The sequence below is a fragment of the Scyliorhinus canicula genome, chromosome 3 (assembly GCF_902713615.1).
Source record: "Scyliorhinus canicula chromosome 3, sScyCan1.1, whole genome shotgun sequence".
Classification (NCBI taxonomy): domain Eukaryota; kingdom Metazoa; phylum Chordata; class Chondrichthyes; order Carcharhiniformes; family Scyliorhinidae; genus Scyliorhinus; species Scyliorhinus canicula.
The window spans coordinates 201076129-201102819 of record NC_052148.1 but is presented as its reverse complement, the minus strand read 5'-3'; the positions used below and the strand labels follow the sequence as shown (position 1 = coordinate 201102819).

The 26691-nt window shown below is 44.2% G+C and overlaps 1 protein-coding gene across 4 annotated transcripts in view; it reads left to right on the top strand.

The window, feature by feature from the left end:
• Window positions 1-26691, top strand: part of fbxw7 (F-box and WD repeat domain containing 7) — a 157381-nt gene that overhangs the window by 109504 nt on the left and 21186 nt on the right. For 2 of the 4 annotated variants that reach the window (XM_038791996.1, XM_038791995.1), the window contains exons 2-3: window positions 10212-10294; window positions 14010-14151. In XM_038791996.1, the coding sequence (XP_038647924.1) occupies window positions 10212-10294; window positions 14010-14151 (225 nt within the window). Of the gene's footprint in view, window positions 1-7460; window positions 7840-10211; window positions 10295-14009; window positions 14152-26691 lie in introns of those variants that run through there. The other 2 variants (XM_038791997.1, XM_038791998.1) reach the window with 2 other exon arrangements.

Below are 26691 nucleotides of genomic sequence, written 5' to 3'. Positions count from 1 at the left end.
CCACAGATACCCCCACTCAACCCTATTAAAGGCCTTCTCCGCATCTAATGCCACCACAATCTCCACCTCTCCTGCCGCCGGCATCATTATCACATTTAGCAGCCTACGTACGTTAGTGTTCAGCTGCCTCCCCTTCACAAAACCCGTCTGATCTTCATGTATCACCCCCGGCACACGGTCCTCTATTCTAGTGGCCAAGATCTTCGCCAGCAACTTGGTGTCCACATTCAACAGTGAAATTGGCCTATATGATCCACACTGCAAGGGGTCCTTATCTCGCTTCAGGATCAGGGAAATTAGCGCCCGAGACATCGTCGGGGGCAAAAACCCCCCTCCCATGCCTTGTTAAAGGTCCGAACCAGCAGGGGGCCCAACAGGTCCGCATATTTTTTATAAAATTCAACCGGGAACCCATCCGGTCCCGGCGCCTTCCCCGACTGCATGTGGCCAATCCCTCTAACCAGCTCCTCCAACTCGATCGGCGCCCCCAGTCCCTCCACCTGCTCCTCCTGCACCCTTGGAAATCGCAGCCTGTTCAAAAAGCTCTCCATCCCCCCCCCCCCCCCCCCCCCCCCCCACCACCGGCGGCTCCGACCGGTACAGTTCCCTGTAGAAGTCCCTGAAGACCCCATTGACCTCTACTCCCTTCCACACCACATTCCCACCCCCATCCTTCACTCCGCCAATCTTCCTAGCCACGTCCCGCTTGCGGAGCTGATGCGCCAGCATCCTGCTCGCCTTCTCTCCATATTCGTAGACCGCTCCCTGCGCCTTCCTCCACTGTGTCTCCGCCTTTCTGGTGGTCAATGAATCAAACTTGGCCTGCAGGCTACACCGCTCCCCCAACAATCCCTCCTTTGGAGCCTCCGCATACCTCCTATCTACACTCAGCAGCTCCCCCACCAGTCTCTCCCTCTCCCTCCTCTCCCCCCTCTCCCTATGGGCTCGGATGGAAATCAGCTTCCCCCTAATCACTGCCTTCAGAGCCTCCCACACCATCCCCACCCGGACCTCCCCAGTATTATTGGCATCGAGGTACCTCTCAATACATCCCCGGACCCTCCTGCACACCTCATCAGCCAACAACCCCACGTCCAGATGCCAAAGCAGGCGCTGGTCCCACCTTCAACCCCTTCAGATGCGCAAACACCCGGGCCCGCTTAACCGGCCCATTCAACCCCCTCACGTTCCACGTGATCAGCCGGATCAGGGAGCACCCCGCCCCCCCTCCCCAGCCGACTAGCCATACCCCATCAACTGCTCGCCCCTGGCCAGCACCCCCCATTCGGCCCGTTTCCCATGGCGATAGAACCTCACCCCGACCCGCCCCGAACTCCTCCCTGGCCAATCCAGCAGCAACCCGGTATCCCCCCCCCAGGCTAGGGCCCCTCCTAGCCGCGACGCTCCCTCCATAGTACTCCCGTGAGCCAGCTGACTTCTGCTGACCCCGGCAGCTCCCGGCCTAACTCCGACCCCTCCCGATATGGGGTCCCCCCCCCGCAGTAGCTCCTTGGCACCACTCCAGCGCGGGAAAACGGAACTGATATCCACGCCCCTTGCCTCTAGCTCCACCCCCCTCATCCCGCAGCGTGGGAAACCAGAGGAAAGCCTGCGCTTTCCCACTGCCCCACCCCACCCCCTCAACGCAGCTCCCAAATAGCAGTCCCAACCCATCCACCAACCCCGTACAAACAAAAAAAACAACCACAGACCCCAACACCCCCCCTTAAAACACAAAACCATAACCAACACCATCCGAAAGCAGAAAAAAAAACAGAATAGCCAGCAACAGCATTAAACAGTGATACAAAAAACCCCCAGAGTCCCCCAATCCCTAGTTCGAGTCCAACTTTTCAGCCTGCACAAAGGCCCACGCCTCCTCCGGGGACTCAAAATAGTGATGCCGGTCCTTGTAGGTGACCCACAAGCGCGCAGGCGGCAGCATGCCAAATTTCACCTGCCTGCTGTGGAGAACCGCCTTCGTCCGGTTGAACCCGGCCCTCCGCTTGGCCACCTCCACACTCCAGTCCTGGTAGACGCGCACTACCGAATTCTCCCACTTGCTGCTCCTCACCTTCTTGGCCCATCGCAGCACACACCCCCGGTCACTGAACCGATGGAACCGCACCAGCACCACCCGCGGGGGTTCATTTGCCTTAGGCCTCCTGGCCAGTACTCTGTGGGCCCCCTCCAGCTACAGGGGCAGATGGAAAGATCCTGCCCCCACCAGCGAGTTCAGCATCACGGCCACATAAGCCGGCAGGTCCGACCCCTCCAGCCCCTCCGCAAGGCCCAGGATCCGCAAGTTCTTCCTCCTTGACCGAAACGCCATCTCCTCAAAACGATCTTGCCACTTTTTGTGGAGCGCCTCGTGCATCTCCACCTTCCCCACGAGTGCCGAGACCTCATCCTCGCGCTCCGAGGCCTGCTGCTGCAACTCGAGTATTGCTGCACCCTGGGTTGTCTGGGTCTCCAGCAGCTTACTTGTCGCAACCTTCAGAGAGTCCAGCAACTCCACTCTCAGCTCCGTAAAGTAGCGCAGAAGGGCCGCCTGCTGCTCCTCCGCCCACTGCCTCCACTCCTCGGGGGCTCCACCGGCTGCCATTTTGTCCACCTTCCCCCGCTTTTCCAGGGGAGCTGCTGCCGTTTTTTTCCACGCCCCACTCCGGGTCCGCACCATAAATCCCGGGGGGTATTGCTCCAGACCCCTTTACACACCGGGAATCGTCGAATCAGCGCCGTTTGGGGCCCTTAAAAGAGCCCACAAGTCCTATGAAAACGGGCGCTGCCGAACGTGCGGCTTAGCTCCGCATTGCCACCAACGTAAGTCCCTACTGGATCTTCTTTGAGTAGTTACACAGCAGCCATCAAATGCTCAAACAAATAGCCATTTCTTACGAGTGCCAGACTGTTCACAACCTCTGTGTCCTTTGACTCCTGAGGTGAGCTTTCAGTCACATCACATGTCTGCATTATTACTGGCACTACCCATTTCCACCTCCTTCACACTGCCAGGTTTTGCCCCATCTTCAGCTCATCTGCTGAATCCCTCAATTTTGCCTTTGAAACCTACCTCTTTGGCTAAGCTTTTGCTCACCTTATGTGGCTTGTTGTAAAATGTTGCTTTATAACTCTTCTATGAAGTGCCTTGGGAAGTTTCATTACATGGAAGGTGCCATGTAAATACAAGGTGTCGCAGAAGCCGATATCCTAAGTAGTCCTCATTCGTTACATAATGGATACCATAGCCAAACATCTGATGCATTTCCCAACGTGGTAAATAGGAAAACGTTGAGGACATATTGTTATTACGAGCCTGAACCTCCTGGTGGATGACTCCAGTAGCAGAACTATCTATGATGGTTTTGAAGTTGGATGAAGGTTTGAAAGTCTGCAGTTTAAAAGGCCCTTTCTCTCACAAAAACATTACATATATTATTTTAGGCAAGCAATTTAAATCTTAACATGTTTTTTTTTTAAAACATTTTATTCGGGTATTTGTAGTTTTTATAATAATAACAGTAACAGCAACATAAAACAATTCCCTCCCTATCCCATTATTCGCACCCCTAACAGTAAGACAATAGCCTAACCCCCACATTCCTTCCTTAGATTCTGCCTCTGCTGGCATTTACATTTTTTCCGAGAAAGTCGACGAACGGCTGCCACCTCCGGACGAACTGTAACATTGACCCTAAGGATAAACTTTATTTACTCAAGACTGAGAAACCCAGCCATGTCACTAACCCAGGTCTCTAATTTTGGGGGCTTCGAGACCCTCCACATTAACAGTATCCGTCTCCAGGCTACCAGGGAGGCAAAGGCCGGGACGTCAGCCTTTCTCGCTCCCTGGATTCCTGGCTCTGCCGACACTCCAAAGATCGCCACTGTTGTGATTGTATATCTGTGTAGATGCAATACAACGGAGCAAGCACTAGAGGGAGAGATATAAATACACACGAACAGGAAGTCAGGACACACTTCACAGGAACGGGAGCTGGTAGCAAGACAGACTAGCAGCACAGATGTAACATTAAGTGAATCACTGAAGAGAGAACAAACTCACAATAAAGCATCTACTTCAACTTTAAGACTACGAGCTTTATTAAGACACAAGAACAACACATGGTACCAGGAGTGCCTTCAGAACGCTTGCTATAAGATTACACAAGCTACAGAGACAGAAAGACCAAAATGACAAGAAAGACATTGGAAGACTTAGCTGATTTTCTGCAATTTGGACCTCCACCACAGCTGGAAACAACCGGTAATTTAAGTAATAACTGGAAAAGCTTTAAACACATGTTCGAGATATGTATCGCAGCAAATGATATGAACGCAGTCTCTGATGCAACAAAAATAGCGCTGCTACTCGCAACAGTGGGACAGAAAGCTAGAAAAATCTATAATTGCTTTAAATACTTGAACGGTAAAGACAGCACCAAATTGGAAGTAATACTGAAAAAATGTGATTACTGTAACATCAGTAACAATGCTGCTTTATGACATTCAATGCCCAGAGACCAAATTGCACAGTGAATGAGTGATGCAAAACTCAAACAAACAAAACCAGAACAGAAAGGGTTAACTCTGAAAATCGCAATTGAAAAGTCCAGATCGAAAGAAAAGTAAATTCAACTTTTTACAAAGAAAAAATGCTGAAATCCACTGTAAAATGGCGTCTGAGCACATTTTACTGTCCCCGGGGAACAAAAGACGAAAATCTGCATCTACGCATGTGCAGGAAACAGAAACCGTGCATGCGCAGTTAAAATCAGCCGTTTGCCTTCTGCGCATACGCAAGCGGTGCATGCCCAGTGCAAAGAAAAGATTGGACCATTCAAAGATGGTTCTGCGCAAGCGCAAGCCGCGCATGCGCAGTGTACAAAAAAAATGCAGAGTAAAAGAAGATCGATTTGCGCATACGCAATCGAGCCCCACGCATGATGTCACAAACGTCATGACATCAGAGGACCCAGACCACGCTCACTTAAAATGGAAATGCCCGAAAATTGAAAACAAGAAACATAAAGCTGTAAAACCCAATTTTCTTACCTCAAAAGACAGAACAATGCCTCAACTTATAACAGTAAGAAGTCTTACAACACCAGGTTAAAGTCCAACAGGTTTGTTTCAAACACGAGCTTTCGGAGCACGGCTCCTTCTTCAGGTGAATCTGAAGAAGGAGCCGTGCTCCGAAAGCTCGTGTTTGAAACAAACCTGTTGGACTTTAACCTGGTGTTGTAAGACTTCTTACTGTGCTCACCCCAGTCCAACGCCGGCATCTCCACATCATCAACTTATAACAGCATTGGAAGATAACTTTCACAACACCCTGGAACAAGCAGTCTGCACCACCCTAAGTGAAGAGAATGAAAACAAATCCGAAACAAAAAAAGATGATTTGTTTTTCAAACAAAAACAACAAGAACGACAATGAAAACAACAGATAGATATGACAAAAACAGCAACGAAAACAACAAAGACCGAAACAACAGAAACAACAACAATGAAACAACAACCTGTACAAAATGGTACAACTCTGCATATGAAGGACAATGCCATAGCACACTGCAAGACAATGACAAGACTACAAACATGCCATGGCATGACAACGAATCTCACAAATTCACATCTGCTCCAGAACAAGCAAGCACACCAGCTTTCAAGGCAGATGACACACTAAATCGATACCACAAGCACAGAAAAAAGTCCATGTCAGTCAACATCAGTGGTTTGACTGTTCAAACACCTCTGGATGACTTGTTGGTTACTTAAAAACAAGAACACCAACAACATTCACTGCAGAGTTGCATCAATATCACCATGTCAACAACGAAAAAGAAAAAACTCAATGAACAAATTCATCAAGTTTGGACTCAAACGTTTTTATTAAGATTGGACTCATAAATATTCATTAGCTTTGTAAAATATCCAATATCATCATCACTTGTACAGATACACATCATAAGTAATCTAACTGTTTTGTACAATTTTCTTTAACACTGTACAGAAAATATGTAAAGTAAAAAGGGGGATGTGGTGATTGCATATCTGTGTAGATGCAATACAACTGAGCAAGCACTAGAGGGAGCACGGGAGAGATATAAATACACACGAACAGGAAGTCAGGACACACTTCACAGGAACGGGAGCTGGTAGCAAGACAGACTAGCAGCACAGATGTAACAAAGTTAAGCACTGAAGAGAGAACAAACTCACAATAAAGCATCTACTTCAACTTTAAGACTACGAGCTTTATTTAGACACAAGGAACCACACAGCCACCTCTGGACTCGACACCATCCATGTTTTAAGTACTGTGGACATAGCCTTAGCAAAGCCCTGCCAAAACCCTCTTAAGCTTCGCGCATGCCCAAAACATGTGGATACTTAACATGTTTTTTAAAACTGCAAATCTCACTGTGCTTATATTCTTGCTGTTTCAACAGTTTTTGCACTGGTGTATATAAGGGTTAATGTCATCAGTGTATAATCATGGGTCAAGCTTTCTGTTCTACCAACTAAAAGTTGGTCTCTGAACCTCTGCTGTGCAAATGTTTGCATTGACTTTTGTACAACAGATTATTCAGAAAATGAAGTGTGCTTTTGATTGCCACTTTGAAAATGCTTTAACAAGTCTATTCATTCAAGGAAGGCAGAGAGAAATTGGGTGTGAAATTGATTTTGAACTACTGAGGTTCAAGTAGACACCTGTTTTGTAAAGGTTGTGGAGCTTTCAGCCTGCCATCTCAAATCTTGGCACTGTTGATCAGGAATTGCTCACCAGAAGGTTAACGACAATGGGTTATGGACGCTTCAAAGAGCCAGCGTGACCCCTGCATGCTTGGCATTCCTCTCTGCCGTGTAAAGATTGGGAGTTGACTCCCAGGGGTTTCCAAGAGCGCGCTTGAAGCAAAACTAACTCCAAAGTAGGTGGGCGACCTCTGCCACTTCAACGCGGAGATTGCCATGGCAAAGGGAGGCGATCATTGGCAGATGGGGAGCCCGCAGTTCTCTCCCACATACCACCTGCATCATGATGTTTACTGTGAAGAACGGCAGGTGAAATTATATAAACAGGGCGAGACCTGATTTACATGTCCTTCCATACATAAGACCGCAAAATAAATAATGGAGGAAAGAAATGCTCTCTTTTTTAAAAAAAACGTAATTTAATGTGACCGGGTGGCGGTAGAGACATCACTCTGGGGTGGTACAGATCTTATTAGTAATTCCACACATTCCACTTGGCCACAGAATGCAGGCAGGCAAATTGATGGGGAGGCGGGCTGGTGGGTGAGCTCAATTCAATCATGAAACCGGCTGTATTCCTTCTTCCGTTTCGCTCTCCCCCCTCTGCTTACAGGCTCCTTGGGGCTTTGTTCATCTAATTGACGTGCAACTCACATTGTCGGGAGCTGGACTCTGCCATTTCTTTTTTTTTCTCCCCCAGGCGGGGGGTGGAGCGCAGTGCAATTTGATCCATCTGCCAGACACCAGAATCTGTTCATTGGAGAACAGATTCTCCGAGGCAAGCTTTCCTGTCTCCGCTCCCCTTTCTTTTTGTGTGTGTGTGTGTGTGTGTTTTCCCTTGACGCCCCAGTGCAGCTTTTCTGTCTGAGAATTGGTTTGCCGGCGAGCTGCTTGGAGACGGCGGCTTTTCTGGGTTGTGCGCGCTTTCCCACTCTTTGACGTGCCTGAGCATGTCCATATTGGGGACATCGCAGGATCTACCTGAAGGAAGACGCTATCAGCAATCGGCAGGCGAACACGCAAGCATTTGAACCAGCAGTAAAGATGGGTTTCTACGGCACTTTAAAAATGATCTTTTTTAAAGTAAGTGCACAAAAATATGTATATATTGCGGAGTGCATCAAGTGAACGGAGCCAGATTGTGGCGTTTTTCATCCGTACTTTATAAATTGTGGTATTAACTCATCGATAGACATTAGGGCTAATTAGCGGAAAGTAGGGAGACAATCTTCACTCTCAGAATAAAAAATATTAACCAGTAATTGTGAATTTTATTTTCACCAGAGCAAAACCAATAAAAAAAATCTCAGTTTTAAATCATGCTACCTGTTACCCAAAATCTGCATCCAATTCATTTTAAAAGGGAGGATCGAGTATTGCCAATTGACTTCTGGAAATGAGTTACATTGATTCTGGTGTGCAATAAATGCCATCATTGCTGTTTTACATGCTGCCGCAATAGATTTTTATTTTAAAATAATAATCTGACGTGGCCGTGATTAAAATTAGCGTTGGATAGAAGGTCGATGAAAATGTTTGTTTTCTTGGTAACTAAGGTTAAATGTTTCTGCGCCCGTGGTTTATGCCGCGTGTGGTTAAGTGGTTGATCGAGCTATGACTTTACAGCAGCCCCCCCCCAAAAATTGTCGCAGCTTCTCAAGTAACCGGGAATATTCACATCATCTGGTGGTAGTGGCGAAATCACAGTGACTATTGCTGTTCTCACGAATATGTCATGGTTTATCTATCCTTATGTAACATCGCTGAGTGACACTAGCAATAAACTCGCAATTAGGTTTTTGCCTGTGCATGAAGAATGTATTGGTTACAGTGATACTGTACAGTAAATCTCCTATGGCTTCACTGGTTGCAAAAAAACGGCAAGCACTTACAAGATATGAAAAATAGTCCTATTTCTAACACATTGGAGTTATAAGTGAACACTTTTTTTGCTGCAGTATGTTTCACATTTCTTGGATGTGACACTATCTTCATACATACCAATGTAATTCGGTATATAAAACCCAAATGGTCATTTTTTTCTGTTATAACTCAAGATAGAATATTCCTAATCAGATTAAGAAGGTTAAATGCAAATAAACACATTTCTTGAAATAGAAGCCAAATGGCCAGGGAATGTCGTTTATACGCAATAAATATTGACATTGCGGTTGACATCTTTTGAGCTTGTTATGTGACTCGTATCTTTTGCTGAAGATTTTAAGGGGTTTTAATGGATTATATCTGAAGTCAGGTGTAAACATGCAATGATTGAATAAATTGATTTGTAAAATCATCCTTAGAACTGCATTTTAATCACCAAGTCACTAAGGGCAGTAACAATTTTACTAATTTTGTAATTTTCCAGAAGGCTGACAATCTAGACAAAGAATTAGATCCATGTTAAATGCTTCACTGTATATTAACAATTTTCAGTATCTGATGCGTGTCACCTAGGAAGAATTAATATGCCTTACTGGACCTCTTGTTTGATGAGTATTTTTATTTTAAAAAGCTGCCATGGGCGACACGGTGACACAATGGTTAGCACTGCTGCCTCTCAGCGCCAGGGACCCGGGTTCAATTCCGACTTTGGGTGGCTGTGTGGATTCTCCCCGTGTCTGCATGGGTTTCCTCCGGGTGCTCCGGGTTCCTCCCACAGCCCAACAGACGTGCAGGTTAGGTGCATTAGCCATGCTAAATTGCACCTTAGTGTCCAGGGTTGGGTTAAGGGGTTATAGAGATGGGGCAGGAAAGTGGACTTGGGTGGAGTACTATTTCAGAGAGTTGATGGATCAAATGGCCTCCTTCTGCACAGTAGGGATTCTATGTAGTCTGTGGCTGTTTGTGAAAGCTAGATGTGCACCAGAGTAAAATTTCCCACATTGGGGAATCTGAAACTTTCCCCAGAACTATTCATTTGGATAACTGCATGTTTAAAACTCTTTGAATTTCCCTTAAATGTGTTATAAAAAAAAAAAAAAAATGGGGTACAGAATACAAGAAACACAAAAATCTTCTGTATTTATCTCACATACACAAATACACAAACCATTTTTGCTGGTTAGTTATTTCTTGCCCCACTCTTTTAAATAATGATTTTATTTGTAATATGTGAAAGGAAGATCAAAAATGCTGAATCGGACTGAATCCAGTATATCATAGAACATTAATGTGTTTTAGTCACAATGGATATTTAAAATACCTCATTATGAATTCAGTATACAGAACACTAAGATAGCTGTGCAATACTTAATCTTTAATGAAGACTGTTTGCTTAATATGCAGTTATTGCTTCTCATGAAACCAGCCAACATAATGCCATCTAGATTAATTTAGTATTGTGAAAATTTAGCAGCAATGGCCATTAGTTAATATGTAGAGCATAGTTGGGTAACTAAATGAAAGATCAGTGTTTGAAAATTTTATTAAAAATAACTTTTTTTCTCTTGCAGATGAAGAGAAAATTGGACCCTGGCCCTGAGGTCCGGTCTTTCTCTTCAGGGAAGAAACCTTGCAAAGGTTCAGAGTACAAAAGGTAAATAATACTTTAGATGCCACAAGAAGATTTTGCACCCTCGCAGACATATTCGAATGCTTCTGTTTAGGAGGTGAACTGAACTTGATTGTTCATAACAGACTTGAGTTTGAAAAGGAAATTCATGGGATATGTAGACAACCCAATTATTTGTCGGCCTATTATTCCCTCAGTCTTGCATGTTGTCCATGTTCCTTGCAGTCAAATAAAAGCAGGCTGAGATGTGGCAGTTTCTTGGCATAAAATGCAAAGCATGAAAATTGTACTAATTTTTGCCCAATTGTAATTTGGCAGTGTGGGCCACAGGGCAGAATCCTTCATGTGCCGTAACAAGCAACAACTACTGACATGACAACAGATCTTAACCCATAGACACAAGGCATACCCTCATGAGAGATGGTTTTCATGACTTGCTTTCTCAGATCCATATTAACGCTTTCATTTTTGGCAAATAAAAACATTTGCTAATGTGATAATATTTTAGTCTAACATGTCCTCAGCTGCAAGGCTCTTAAAGTTAAAATGCATTGATTAAGCACTCATTAAACGGCAAATGCTACAGCACAAAATAGATTAGTTGAATCTTCATCAATTTTCTTGTAATTATTGTCTTTTTTGCAAGTTTGTAAAACTAGATTTTTAATTGTTAAAAAATTTGCTAAATACACAGATTCTTGTGCAATGACAAATTCCGTGATGATTGCCACTGACAAATCTCCATTTCTGTTTTAATAGAACAGCTACTAAATTATACTGTAATTTTAAAATCTTAAACTGAGAATTTGAATACAAAATTGAGAGAATAGGAATTTTGAAATCTGCTTCAAGCATATTTGCCCTTCTGCAACATTTTAAAAATTTATTTAAAAAAATAATTTGGCTGAATGCTGTTTTTCATACAAAGGATCATGATAGCATCTAATTATGGTCTGACAGTGGCAACTTCCATGCCCATTTGTATTGGTGCTGGCTCAAGGAAGCCACATTAATTGACTAATGTTGTAAAGTAGATGTTTCAAAAGGATGGTTAATAGGTTAACTATTATTAGAATTGACTCATGCGTGTCCTTTGGTATCCTGCAGCATAACCTTTAAATTGATGTTGCTGTAAATGTGGTGTGCCCTCACAAGCTACAAACTCTCCCCACCCCATCATCCCTCCGGCCCTTCCCTACTCTTCCAGTATATAGGGCTATTAAAGCTTGAATTAGTATGGCAATTCAGTGTAAAAACAGTGCAGACTTTCAGCACGGTTCTCCCTGATTGGCTGGCCGTGATGGCTGTTCTCTTGGCACACTGTTTCACTGCTGCTCCCTGCACTATTTGGAATTATGGAGATCACGGTTGAATAAGCACACTACTAAAATCATTTGAATGTGTAAGACACTTGACCCTGCAGAGAAGACTCTTTGGTGCCACTGAGGACTTTGGCATTGTGATTTGAAGTGGGGTGGCTTACACGTGGGAGGCACCATTGCACTCCAGGCCTGTTTCTTGGAAGGAAAACAATTATCCAGCATTCAGTTATTTTGAAAATTGATTACGCATATAAAGTAATTTACAGCTTTTCTTGCTTCTGACATCTTTACCAAATCAATAGGACAGCAATATGTTCCAACAAGAAAAAGGCTGCTTAACAATCTTAAAAAGACAAGTTAACCATTCAATCCTTTTATTTCTGACCGGTATGTTTTTGGTAGCCAGGCTTTGTGTTCACATGACAATTGATACGCTGAAGCATGGTAACAGGAAGGTTATCGGTTCACCTGTTCAATAGAGTAATGTTGAATTAGTTGTCAAAAATGTTCAGATTTTGCATTTTTATTAGGGTACTTATTTTGATATTTTTCTCAGCTGCTACCTGCCCCACCCCTCACCAAAAATACAACTTTTTCACTATGGACAATATGAGGACAGATAATTGACTTGATGACAGCTTTATAGGTACCAATAGCACACAAGGGAAATCTGAAAACAAAACCTCTTTATATTTTTCTCTCCCTATGGTTTTAATTTAGTAGTTACTCATATTTCTGCAACTGTGATAAAACTCAGTGGTGTTATGGTTTGAGCCTCCATTCTAACAATCTGTGGGGCCGTATTTCAATCCCATGCAATGTGCCCCACAATCTCAGCAGCCTTTATTTTTAACACCATATATCAGCATGCTCATTTGGTTCAATGGTGATCCTCATCTTTGAGCTAAAAGGTCATATGTTGGATTTGAGCAAACAAGTTAGACTAATGCAACAGTGCGGAGCAAAGGGAGCACTCCACAATCAGAGATGCACTTGTTTGGAGGAGGTATTAAACTGTGATCCACCTCCAGGTGGGCATGAAAGATCCTTTTTATATATATAGATATATATATATTTTTTTTTTTTTTTTAATGCCCTGGCCAGGATTAGTTCTGCAACCATCAACACATTTCCCAATTTGTGGGTTCTTGCTGGACGTGAATTGGCTTGCATTTGCCTCTGAAAAAATGTGTTGACTGTGACATCCTGGGAATACAAAAGTTTGAACATAAATGCAAGTCTTCCCTTCTCCCTCTGTCCCATCATTTAAGAAGAGGGAGGTTATGCTGCAATTGTATAAGATGTTAGTGAGGCCACACCTGGAGTATTGTGTTCAGTTTTGGTCTCCTTACCTGAGAAAGGACGTACTGGCGTTGGAGGGTGTGCAGAGGAGATTCACTAGGTTAATCCCAGACCTGAAGGGGTTGGATTATGAAGAGAGGTTGAGTAGACTGGGACTGTATTCGTTGGAATTTAGAAGGATGCGGGTGTATTGTAGAAAGGTATAAAATTATGAAGGGAATAGATAGGATAGATGCGGGCAGGTTGTTTCCACTGGCGGGTGAAAGCAGAACTAGGGGGCATAGCTTCAAAATAAGGGGAAGTAGATTTAGGACTGAGTTTAGGAGGAACTTCTTCACCCAAAGGGTTGTGAATCTATGGAATTCCTTGCCCAGTGAAGCAGTTGAGGCTCCTTCATTAAATGTTTTAAGATAAAGATAGATAGTTTTTTGAAGAATAAAGGGATTAAGGGTAATGGTGTTCGGGCTGGAAAGTGGAGCTGAGTCCACAAAAGATTAGCCATGATCTCATTGAATGGCGGAGCAGGCTCGAGGGGCCAGATGGCCTACTCCTGCTCCTCGTTCTTATGTTCTTATTTTATGAGCAATCTTATCCTTTATTTTCTTTCTGTTGAATTGAATTTTTAAAATTATCATTTGTCATCATTTAAGCTTATTACTGCTGGGGCTCTGCACTTCTCCAATAGGAAAATAATTAGTGTGGTGCAGTATTGAGCAATGTTGATGAGGAAACTCACTCTACTAATTTCTTGTCTGAAAGTGCTTATATGTACTGATGATGCCCAGCCCTATACCTCTGTCACTTCACCCAGCCCCCCTTATAATCATTTAACATCATAACTGAAATACTCAGCCAGTTGTATTTCAATCTCTCTGTGGCCTCGCCCCTCCCTTTCCTATCTCTGTCACCTCTGATTACAGTCCTGTGAAGTGCAATGGGACATTTTACTATGTTAAATATGCTATATAAATGTAGATTAGTTTGTTTGCATGAACAAAACTCATCTTACCCTGGATTGTTTTGGGGTATTGATCTGTGAATGCCAATTGTTTATGAAAATTTTTTTTTCTGTTTTAAACCAAGGTGAGCTTTAATGATCTACTTTGTTTCAACAGCACCGCAGGGTTGGTTCCATGTTCAGCAACACCTACCACCTTTGGCGACCTAAGAGCTGCAAATGGGCAAGGGCAACAACGGCGTCGGATCACAACTGTCCAGCCTCCTCCAGAACTCCAAGATTGGTTGAAGACTTTCCAGGTTAGGAGCCAAAAAATGTCATGTTGCTAAAGGGAAATCTGAACTGTGCTGGCCATTCCTCTTGACTGTATTGTTCATACGTATCACTGTGGATTTTAAGGAAAGATAAGTCTGTAGACTTTGTAGCATAATACTACTTTCAGATTGTGGAGAATAAAATACTTGTCTCTGTTTGAGAAAATATTTTTCTGCTAAATATTTGTGAATTGTTTCCCTGCTCTTGAATCTACCTATATTTTGTCACATACTGAGAACTTTATTTGCATTTTGATCTTTTTAATTATTCCCTGCCTTTGCTGAGACTAATAACTACAGGATGACATTAAAGATAAAGCAGTGTACTCTGTCTATCATTTCAGATGTGCAGCCAGACTTAAAGCAGTCCCAACACAATTGGCTCCCTAATGTGACCGGATAAGATTCAGTACATACATAGTATTCTACATAGTATGTCCTCATTTCCTGCCTTTTTGAGAAACTGTTCCTGTGATGAGTAACATACATATACATGTCAGTGAATTTCTGTGTCTCTCAAATTGCATTTGTGGAATTCGTTGGATTTTCTACATTGAATTTATATGAAGTGCTGCGTAACTCTTAATTGACCAGAAAGTGATATTTTCCATTTAAAAGAGAGATTTTCAAGTAAGCATTCGATATAATTTCAGTTATCAGCTCTTTCCTCCAACACTTCACTCAGCCTTATAATCATTTAACACCATTAATAATAATAATCTTTATTGTCACAAGTAGGCTTACATTAACACTGTAATGAAGTTACTGTGAAAAGCCCCTAGTCCGCCACATTTCGGCATCTGTTCGGGTGAGAGGGAGAATTCAGAATGTCCAATTTACCGAACAATATGTGTTTCAAGACTTGTGGGAGGAAACTTGAGCACCCGGAGGAAAACTACGCAGACATGGGGAGAACGTGCAGACTCCGCACAATGACCCAAACCGAAAATCAAACCTGGCGCTGTGAAGCAACAATGCTAACCACTGTGCTACCGTGCGACTCATTACTGAAATACCCAGCCAGTCAGGCAGCATCTATGGAGAAATAAACAGTTAATGTTTCAGGTTGGTGGACTTCCGTTGACAGCCATGAAGTGAGTGGTCGCCTGAGGACTTTTTTTTGGCCCTTTCTGCCCATTTTGACTGTGCTCTGCATGTGAAAAAGTGGTACAGTGGAAGAACTAGAATTCCTCCTCTTGGTGTGGGATGATGAAAACGGTAACTGCCTGTTTCACGATTGATCATAGAATTAACAGTACAGAAGGAGGCCATTCAGCTCATCGAGTCTGCACTGTCCCTTGGAAAGAGCAACCTACCTAAGCCCACACCTCCACCCTATCCTCATAACCCAGTAACCCCACCTAACCTTGCTGGAGACCAAGGACAATTTAGCATGGCCAATCCACCTAACCTGCACATCTTTGGACTGTGGGAGGAAACCTGAGCACACGGAGGAAACCAACATAGACATGGAGAGAAAGTGCAAGTTCCGCACAGACAGTGATCCAAGCCGGGAATCGAACCTGTGACCCTGGAGCTGTGAAGCAACTGTGCTAACCACAATGCTACCGTGACTTCCCCCCAAACAAACGAGTGTGTTGAGTGAAGGACAGTCTTTGGATTCAAAGGACACGCGTGGCGCAGGAGGGGAAACACGGCAAAGGGATCTATGGTCGTTGCCGACTCAGTGGATGACAGAGAAGTTGGTGGAGTTCTGTCCACAGAATTTAAGAAGCAAAGGCAGGTGGCCACGGATGATCTGTCAAAAGTGACCAAATCAATTTGGGCAACTCTGGAAAGGATGGAGCAGCAGTTGAAGGTGTAAAATTTGTTAATCCAAAAGGTGTGGGAGACAGTCTCAGATCATGAGAATCGGATTGTCTCCTTGGAGGCAGAGGTTGTTGTGATGTCGGAGGGTCAGAAAATAATGAAGGACAAGATTGGCGATCTGAAGAACCCTCCAGACAACAAAGCTTGAGAATCACCGAGGGCATAGAAGGAGCGAAGCCCACAGAATACATGGGAAAGATGTTCAAGCAGCTGTTGGGGGGGTAGGGGTTCTTTGCATGCCTTCCTGAATTGGACTGCGCCCATTGGTCGCTCAGAGAATCGCCATGGGCGATCATAATCCAACTCCACAGGTACTTGTACAAAGAAAAGATCCTGAGGTGGGCAAAGGAAACACGAGAGTGCATTTGGGAAGGCCACACCAATGGAATCTACCAGGACTTGGGAGTGGAACTGGCAAAAAGGAGGGCCGTGTTTAATAAAGCCAAGTCTGCTCTTTGTAAGAGCAAGGTGAGGTTTGAAATGCTGTATTGAGCTCGCCTGTGGGTCATGTATGAGGATAGAGACCGTTTTTTGACACACCAGAGGAGGCGAACAACTTTATCAAGGAACATAGACTAGGGGACATTTGAATGTTTTGGGTGGGTTCACCTGTCTGGCTAGGTTTTGGTAATGTGTTTAGTGTTGTTACTGTTGGATTTTCCTGTTTTATTTGTATGGGTTTTTGGGTGTTTTGATGTCATTGGTGAGAATGGTGGGGAGCATTGTTGGAGGGGTGCGTGAGTAGGTTCGGGTAGGGTGATTGGTTGTGTAATTTTTTGTAAATGTAACTTGCATTTGGCCCCGGGTGGGATCCACCTGCTAGCAGAGATGCTGGTTCATGGAAGTGGAGTGGGGGAGAACGCCTCAGCTGTTTATTTGGGGAGGGAGGAGTAGTTGTTTTTTTGTCGGTTGGGATAACGCATCTACGGCATTTGGGTTTTGTATCTCGGGGGAGGGGTTGGTGTGGGGCGGGGTGGTTCATGGAAGGGCCAGAGGGAGTGGGGATGGGGGGCTGGAGGAGATGGGGGGGGGGGGGGGCGCTGCTGACATGGAAGGTTTCTTTGTTGAGCTATTGGATGGAGGAAGGTGGCGGAGGCCACCTTGGGTGGGCGTGGAATCTGGTCGAGGCCCTGTGATATTCCCTTAAGACTAGGATATGGCTGATCTGGGTGGGGGGAGGAGAAGAGGGGCAGACTGGTCACATGGAACATGAGGGGATTGAACAGACCGATTAAAAGATCTTGGGTGTTTGCCCATTGAAGGCGGATGTGGTTTTCTTAAACAAGACTCACCTGAGGATTAGGGATTAAACGAAGTTTAGGAAAGGCTGGGTGGGACAAGTGTTCCATTCAGGATTCAACGCGAATAAGAGGGTGCCCTTTTCAGTGGGTAGCATAGTGGGAGATCTGGGGAAGAAGAAACGTGATGGTGAGTGGAAGATTGGAGAGGGCCCTGTGGTTTTAGTGAATGTATACACATCTAATTGGGAGGATATGGAGTTTATAAGGGTGCTGGCGGCGGCCCTGGATTTTGATTCTCATCGGCTAATTATAGGGGGAATTTTAATTGTGTGATTGATCCAGACTTGACAGGTCATGCCCAAAATTCCTGAAGATAATGCAGGTGGCGTAGTAGTTGCTTGGATTCATGGAACAGAGGGGGGTGGATCCGTGAAGATTCAGGTATTTGAGAGGGATGGAGTTATCCTTTTCTCATGTGTGCACTGGGCTTACTCGTACATTTACTTTTTTATAGTGGGTAAGGCAAAGCTCTCGGGGGTAGTAGGGTCGGAATACTCAGCAATTGTCATATCTGATCATGCTCTGCACTATGTGGATTTGTGTTTGGAGAGGGGTTGCGCCCAGCGACCTCCATGGAGGTTGGATGTGGCATTGTTGGCGAAGAATAAGGAGGCATGTGAGAAGATAGCCACTGCTATAGGAACATATGCAGAGTTTAATAAGAATGAGGAGGTCTCGCCTTCCACATTCTGAGAGGCATTAAAAGAGTCGATTGGGGGGAGTTGATCTCTATTAAGGCGCACAGAGAAGGCAGGAAGGATGGAGAGACCGATGTTGATAGAGGCTTTTCTGATGGCCCAGCAGTACTCACTACCCCAGAGGTGGGGTTGTTGAAGGAGAGGAAGAAGCTCCAGATGGAATTTGAATTGGTATCGATGGGGTATTCAGTTGACCAGTTGCCTCATGTACTAGGGGCGTTCTACAAATATGGGGAGAAGGCCAGTAGGTTACTAGCGCACCAGTTGAGACGGAAGGTGACCTCGAGGGAGATGGTGCAAATAAAGGACCCTGGGGTGCGGAGTGGTTTCTGACCCAGGAAAGGTAAATAGGGTATTTGAGACCTTTTGCTGGGTGATGTCCAGGTCAGAACTCCAGGAGAGGGACTCCGCCATCAAACAGTTCTTGGATGGTTTAGACTCCCGTTGGGGGATGAGGAGAAAGTTCAGTGGCTGGAGGCTCCGCTTGGGCAGGGGGAAATGTTTGTGGAGGGTAGATTTATGGATTGGAGGAACTGGTGGAAAAGTTTCAGCTCCCAGGTGGAAACTGGCTCAGGTATTTATATGTTAGGAACTTTGTGCAGAAGGAGCTGACTACGTTTCCTCGGTTGCCACCTGCCTCATTGATGGAAAAGGTAGTGTCTCAGGATGAGATAGGGGAGGGGAAGATTTTGGATATCTATGGGTAATTGATAGAGAGGGTGAAACCTCGCTGGAGGAGATAAAGTGGAAGGAAGAGTTGGGCGCCGCACTTGTTAGGGGGTGGTGAAGTGAGGCCTTGCATAGGATAATCCTTACTTCCTCATGTGCGATACTGAGTCTGATTCAGTTTGAAGTAGTGCACAGAGCACATATGACCAAAGCACACAAGTGGGTTGTTTCAGGGCGGCACCGTGGCGCAGTGGTTAGCATTGCTGCGTCATGGCGCTGAGGATCCGGGTTCGATGCCGGCGCCAGGTCACTGTCCGTGTGGAGTTTGCACATTCTCCCCATGTCAGTGTGGGTTTCACCCCCACAACCCAAAGATGTGCACGGAAGGTGGATTGGCCATGCTAAATTAGCCCTTAATTGGAAAAAAATATGTAATGGTGTACTCTAAATTTTTTTTTAAATAATAAAAATTAGTGTTTTGTTTCTGGAGGTGGACAGATGTGAGCCATGTTCAAGGGGGCCGGTTAACCACGCACACACATGTTCTGGCCCTGTCCAAAACCGGGGAAGATCTGGGAGTCGTTTTTTGAGATAATGACAGAAATTTCAGAGGTAGGGGTGGCGTCAGGCCTGTGGATCGTGATATTTGGGGTATCTGATGAGCCGGGATTGCAGAAAGGGAGAAAGGCTGATGTATTGGCCGTTGCCTCCCTGATAGCCCAGAGGAGGAGTTTGCTCGGGTGATTGGCCCCCGAGTCGCCAAATGCGATGGCGAGGGTGGGAGATATGTCCCGAGTTTCTGCATCTGGAGAAAATTAAGTATGTTATGAGGGGTTTGGAGGAGGGGCTCTATTCAGGTTGGAGGCTGGTTTATCGCCTTCAAGAATTGATGGTCATCAGTGGGGGAGGGGGTTGCAAAAAATAAAACGGGATGGGATGGTGAGTTTGTTTGTTATGAAAATTGAATAACGTTGAATGAGGGTTGCACATAATGTAAAATGTCCTGAATAAAATATATATTTTTTAATGTTTGTGGTTGGTGATCTGACAAAAAGCCATTCATTAAAATCATGACTGAACTTTTGTACGAACTCCACTTTCCGGCCCTATCCCTAAATCCCTTTATTCCTTGATTGCCCAAAAATTTATCAATCTCAGTTTTGGATATACTCTTGAGCATCCACAATCCTCTACGGTAGAGAATCTTAAAGATTCACAAGCCCTTGAGTGAATACGATTCTCTTCAATTCAACCTAACCCCTAGTTCTAGACTGTCTAGCCAGGGGGCCAAACTCCTCATCCTGTCAAGCCCTCTTTTTAAAAAAAAAAATCTTGTGCTTCAATGGTGTCACCTTATTCCTCTGAACCCCAGAGAACTACAGGCCCATTCTACTTGTTCACCTCATAAGAATAATGAACTGTTGTTCTTCCAGTTCCAAATTAAGTTTCTCCTTTCCTAAATAAGAACACTAAAACTGCATCGCATTCCAGGTGTGGTCTCACCAATGGCCCATATGATTGCAGCAAAACCTCCCTACTCTTATACTTTAACCCCTCGCAATAAAGAATATAACATACCATTTGCCTTCCTAATTGCTTACTGTATCTCTGTTGACTTATTTGATGCATACAAGGACACCCAAAACCCTCTGAATCCCAGCTCAAAATAATGTTTTTCCATTCTTCCTGCCTATATTCCTTTGTTGCTACTCATGAAAATCCAGAAAATGCTGTCTTCATTGGTTCCCCTTACCTATGCTATCATTTAGACCCCAAAAATACACTCTTCAATGTGTCAAACATTATTTCCTTTTCATAAACCTTTGTTGACTTTGCTAAATAATATTGTGATCATCCAAGTGCCCATATCCAGCCTTCTTTAGATATCACAATTTACCGCAGATGTAGAATGACTTTAAATGTTGAGTGCTTCTGAAACTGCCAGTGACAATGCAATTTTTCATGTTCCCTTAGCATGCAGTGGAGGTAAATTATGATGTCAGTCAGTAACTAACACTGATTGTGATGCCTGATGCGTCCTTTTGGACCTTGCTGCTCTAGTCAACTCTCTCTCTTAAACAATGTGCATTGAGCAGCACAAATGACCCTCCCAGTCAGCGATCATGAACAACTTGACGATTAGTTGCTGATTACTTTTGCTGAGCTTGTGCAAATATTGGGTATTTGTAGGTGTTGAAGACATTTGGTAAATCCTGCAATAAGTGGTGATAGAGATAGAGATAGAGAAATACAGCACAGAACAGGCCCTTCGGCCCACGATGTTGCGCCGAACTTTTGTCCTAGGTTAATCATAGAATTTTGGACAATTTGTCATGGCCAATCCACCCAACCTGCACATCTTTGGACTGTGGGAGGAAACCGGAGCACCCGGAGGAAACCCACGCAGTCACGGGGAGGATGTGCAGACTCCACACAGACAGTGACCCAAGTCGAAATCGAACTTGGGGCCCTGGAGCTGTGAAGCAATTGTGCTATCCACAATGCTACCGTGCTGCCCTTAAGAAGTTAACCTACACTCCCTTATTCTACCCTAATCCAAGTACCTATCCAATAGCCGCTTGAAGGTCCATAAATTTTCCGACTCAACTACTGGTGCTGCACATAGGGAAGGTTTTGATTGGTACTGCAAGGGCTCTGAAAATATTACTTTCTCCCGACATTGGGAGCTACAGTAGTAATCACCTGAGCAGTATCAGATAAATATGGAGGAGAGGCAGCAAAGATCACAAGTTTCTGACAGAGGGGGAGAGACTTTCAACGGGGGAATGCATCCATTCAGGGTCTTTCGGGAGCACTGATACCTCTGCCTACACCAGAGGTAGTGTGTTCAATGGTTGCATTTCACTAAGGTGGTAGTCAAAGAACTGTACAGTCTCTTGGAACTAGACCTGCAACCTCAGCAGCGTGACAATAGTGCCACCAGTGACCATAAATTTGACTGTGGCCCTGATTTTCTTTGCATCTGGATACACCCAGGCTAAAACTGACAGTATCACTAACATCTCACAGTTTGCCATCCATCTCTATGCCAGGAGAGCATTGTCGATCCTCTGAACAGAGATGGCATAAGGAGCTTGCATGTGGCTTTTCCCTGAAGCCTCATTGTTCAAGAGTCCCACACCATTGCCGTCACACAGACCATTGCAACATCCTCATGGCCACAGTCCTGAAATGAAAATGACCAAAAAGCAACCATTCCATACCAAATTTACCCCGAAAAATATCCAGCTTTGTATACAAAGCTCACCTAATGACCCTTGTGGACTCTCTTTGTGCATGTCTAGAGGGTGCCTTTGCCTACCTGTGCTCCTAAGAAGTGCTACCACAGTGAATATACCATGACTGGGGGAAGGCCCCTAACCTTCACGAGGTATGACTGCAGATGACCTTGCAGGGTGCCTGGGATAGCTTTGGGACTGCAACATCACAGAATTAGCAGAAGCATCCTGGCTCATAGGCAATCCTTCTGCCAGTGGGAACAGTTTCTCTCTATATACTCCACCTCAGCCTCTGTCACACTCGACCCTGCCTCTGTGTGACCCCATCACCCTCTGCTCACGATCTCTATTAACCTTTGCACTGTTAACCTTTGTGTCTTCCTCCACTCCACTCACAGCCCTTGCCTTGCTGACTTCTGTGACCTCCTCTTTGCTCCACTGTTGCTTCTGTAACACCCCTCTCCACTCTGCCTTGGTCTTTGTGATGTCCCCTCACACCCAATTCTGCTCTCGGCTTCTGATCCACCACCTACTCCAATCTTAAGCACTGTGAATCCCTCACCGACACAATCAGTTCACCGTCTCCTTGACCCCCCCCCCCCCCCCCCCCTCCCCCCATCTCTGCTGCACACACAGCCTCTGTGAGATGTGTGGCAAACGAAGCAATGTGTGAGGCTAGTGGTATCGTTGGCAGAATGTGGTCCATGAAGATGCACCTGATGATAGTTACCTTACCTGTGAGGCCATTAAACGTCTTCCTGTACCTGATCCAATCCTTGGGGCTAGCCTATTGGTAATGACTCCAACAGCTACCTGCTCTCACTGCCGCTTTCTGACCCCCTGAGAGAACAGCACCTCTCTCTTCCTTGCATCAGAACAGTGTTTGAGAAACTTGGGTGATCCACTATGACCATTAGGTCATTGTTGAATCATCTTCTTGGTCTTCAAGTTTTCTAAACACAATTTCAACCCTCTTGCATCCAGATGCTCAACCTCTTTAAGAGGTGCAATCTGGAGTTATTTATTATGTGCAGACAATCTTTAAGTGGTGCTAGCCTCACATGAACCTGTGCCCCATGCTGTGCTGTGCCTTCATTTAGCTCCTTTCATAGGCAGTCCCTCAGGATGGAGGATGCCTTGCTTCCATCCCTGTTTGATGGATTCCAAGATGGTTGATGAGTCCAATACGTATCCTGCAATCTCTGGCACGTGCGGCAGGTTCAGCCTGCAACCTGTATCAAGATCCCCTTGCTTGATTTTCAGGGGCTATCCAATTTCACTCCCTTAGACTTTGTAATCTTAAAAGGGCCAGAAATTCATCTCAACAGCAGAAAATATAATCTGCATTCCTTGATAAAAATGCTAATGTCCTTGGAAAGTGATTCATCATCTAGCAGTTCACAAAATTCTCTGAAAGAACAGCAGTTAAGTGCTGAATGACGTTAGCTGGTGTTTATTTAATCTTGGTTGCTTTAAAGGGACATAGCGAAAATGCTGGGTTGTTCATTGGGATGGCGAATGTATATGATTGTTAATATTATTGTTATTTTCGGTATTTTACTAAGGTGCGTCAATGTTGTATAAAATCAAAATTTCTCAATAAAAATTATTTTAAAAAAAATAAATAAAGGGACATAGCCTTATTTTAGAAGAATAATAGTTTACCTTGAGCAGTGCCACAAGAGAATTACTAGAATTAACTGCGTCTCCTGTTCAATACATATTCATCATGCTCAAGATGTCAGTCTCTGTCTCGTACAAAACAATTTTAAAAATAAAGCTAGGCACGTCATCCTCGGTTCACCATGTAAACCACTAAAATTAATTGGATTCCTAGTCATTTAGAAGTAACATTAAAGGAAAAGTCCAGACTACCAACTAAAGTTTGCAACAGTGCTCATCTATCCACGAACAATGTTGCAAGACATTATTTAGAACAGGGGTGGGCAAACTTTTCCGTGCAAGGGCCACATCCAGAAATTCACAATTCACAAAGGGCCGCATAGTATATTAAGTAAAATAATTACTTCACCCGGTTATGATTCTTTGGGCGCCTCATATAGAACATAGAACAGTACAGCACAGAACAGGCCCTTCGGCCCTCGACGTTGTGCTGAGCAATGATCACCCTACTCAAGTCAACATATCCACCCTATACCAGTAAGTAACTCAACAGCCCACCACCATTAACCTTAAAAATAAAATTTAAAAAAAAAAAAAATTTTTTTTTTTTTAAATCTTTTTTTTTTTTTTAATGACTTGGTGGGCCGCAGAAATACCTTTGGCGGGCCGTAGTTTGCCCACCCCTGATTTAGAATTTAGTGTTTTGATATTTTTGAGATCTTTATTTCCAAACTGTACTACTCGTCTTATGCGGAGTAAGGTTAAATTCAGTACTGCATTAGGTTTTTGACCTCTCCATCTAGTGTTTATTTTGTTAAAATTTTTCTTGTTGCTTTTATAAGTCACATAATGCCATGTAAGTTTTCATTCACCTCTTGTCATTATAGTGGAAAGTTTCATCACCTATCTTTCCATCTGAAGCACGCCTTCCTCAGTTTACTCCCTCCCCCACCCCACCAACTCTTTGCTTTAAATATCTGGGTGGAGGCACAAGAGCTGGGAGCATTCTGTGACAGTGTTACCTTGTCAGTCTAACAAAGTTGTATGTTTCTTTTAGTAGCGAAAAAGCTATAGCCAACTTGTTTCAGCCTATAACAAATCTAGTGGCAGCCAGAGAAGTTGTGGATTGCTTTGAGATGCAGACTGCCGCGGTCGTCATAAAACCTGTTCCTTTAAAGAATCTCACCATTGTGCATAAAACATGAGCACACAGTAAACCAGTCATAAAGAAGAGAAAGTTGATTGGATTTGTGACCTGTTCCTTGAGGAAAATGAATTTAACCTTTATTTAGATTAATACGGACTCATAAATGCATTGCTGCTGTTTGCACATTCTATATTGAATCTCCATAATTATCAGTCATCCAGTTTGATATCAATAATCCATGGATGAAGAGGATTTCTGAAATCAGTTTATAGGCTCATAAGCTGCTTTCTGATAATGCTTCAAAAGTTCTTTTAAAAATAGGCAGCTGTTAATTGAGAAAATTTGAGTATCAATTGGAGCAATTTAATTGAATAATTAGGTTGACTTAGTTGTATATATACGTATAAGTTACCTTATATCAATTTAATAGACATGTCTCATTCATTTATACTGCAAGTGCCCGTTCCTTGTTTTTCCTTTCTTTGCTTTGTCCACTTTCTCTGGCCTCTCACTCTATTTAATTTTTCTTTCTAACCTTCATCCTGTATGTTTTGTTCTAAATGTAGCCACGGTTAGCTCAGTTGGCTGGACGGCAGGTTCATGATGCGATGTGATGCCAACAGAGCAGGTTCAATTCCCCTAACAGCTGAGGTCATTCATGAAGGCCCATCTTCTGAACCTCGCCTGGGGTGTGGTGACTCTCAGATTAAATCATCATCAGTCAGCTCTCAAAGGGGAAGGCAGCCCATGGTCCTCTGGGACTGTGGCGACATTTATGTTTTGCTGTTTTTCTTTGCCATCATAGAACCATCGATTCCTACAGTATAGAAAGAGGTCATTCGGCTCTAAGGAGGTCTGCACCAACCCTACCGAGGCCCACTCCCCACCCTATCCCGTAACTCCATAACCCCACCTAACCTGCACATCTTTGGACACTAAAGGGTAATGTAGCATGGCCAATCCACCCAACCTGCACATCTTTTGACAGTGGAGGAAACCGGAGCACCCGGGGGAAACCCACACAGACATGGGAGAAAGTGCAAACTCCACACAGTCACCCATGACCGGAATCGAACCCGGGTCCCTCGCGTTATGAAGGAGCAGTGCTAACCACTGTGCCACCATGCCGCCCTTATTTTATATAAGTTACACATTTATCTTTCATTTTAGTTTGCCTTTTAATTTTATTGATGTCCTTTGCTGATTTTCTAACTCTAATATCCTTCTGTTGCTTTTTGTTGCCTCCATTAACTCCATGTCAAAATAATGACGTGGCTACTAGCACTCAGTTTTATTTATGTGTGAATGCTGTAGCAACTTCAGATAAAAGCAGGTGCAAAGTTAAATGTGGAAATCCAAAGATTTCTGTCTGAACTGCACACCTGCTATAAGCTTTATAGATCAGTATCTTGTTTAACTGCCTCACCATTGAAAGGTCTTTTCAACAATATGAAGTTGCTGTGTATGCCTGATAGGTGCGCAGTAAACTCACCACAGAAATCCAAGTCTTTTCAGCCTAAGCACCCTTTTAGCGCAGTGATGTTGATTACTGTAAGTCAACTTCTCTGGCACTGAAAACTAGCGTGTTCCTGCTGCCTCATTACGAACTCGCCCATTCAGCAACTTAGTAGGCAAAATTTAAAAACGCGTGTGAGGGCATCACTAATGGGTAAAAGGGTTAGATGTCCTGCATATCAAATTATTGTCAATTATCATATTCTCCCTGTGCTGTGTTCAGAAAAAAAGTGAGGAATGTTCGTTTATTGTTCAGTCTCTCTAAATGCATATTTTGCTGTTACTGCAAGCAGGCCTACTTTCTTTTATTCAGCAGTAAGAGATGGCCAAAACTTGATCTGCTTTTCTTGTGTCACAATGTATATTCACTATACCTCACTATAGGAGGGATGTGGAAGCATTGGAAAGGGTGCAAAGGAGATTTACCAGGATGCTGCCTGGTTTGGAGGGTAGGTCTTGTGAGGAAAGGGCGAGGGAGCTAGGGCTTTTCTCTTTGGAGTGGA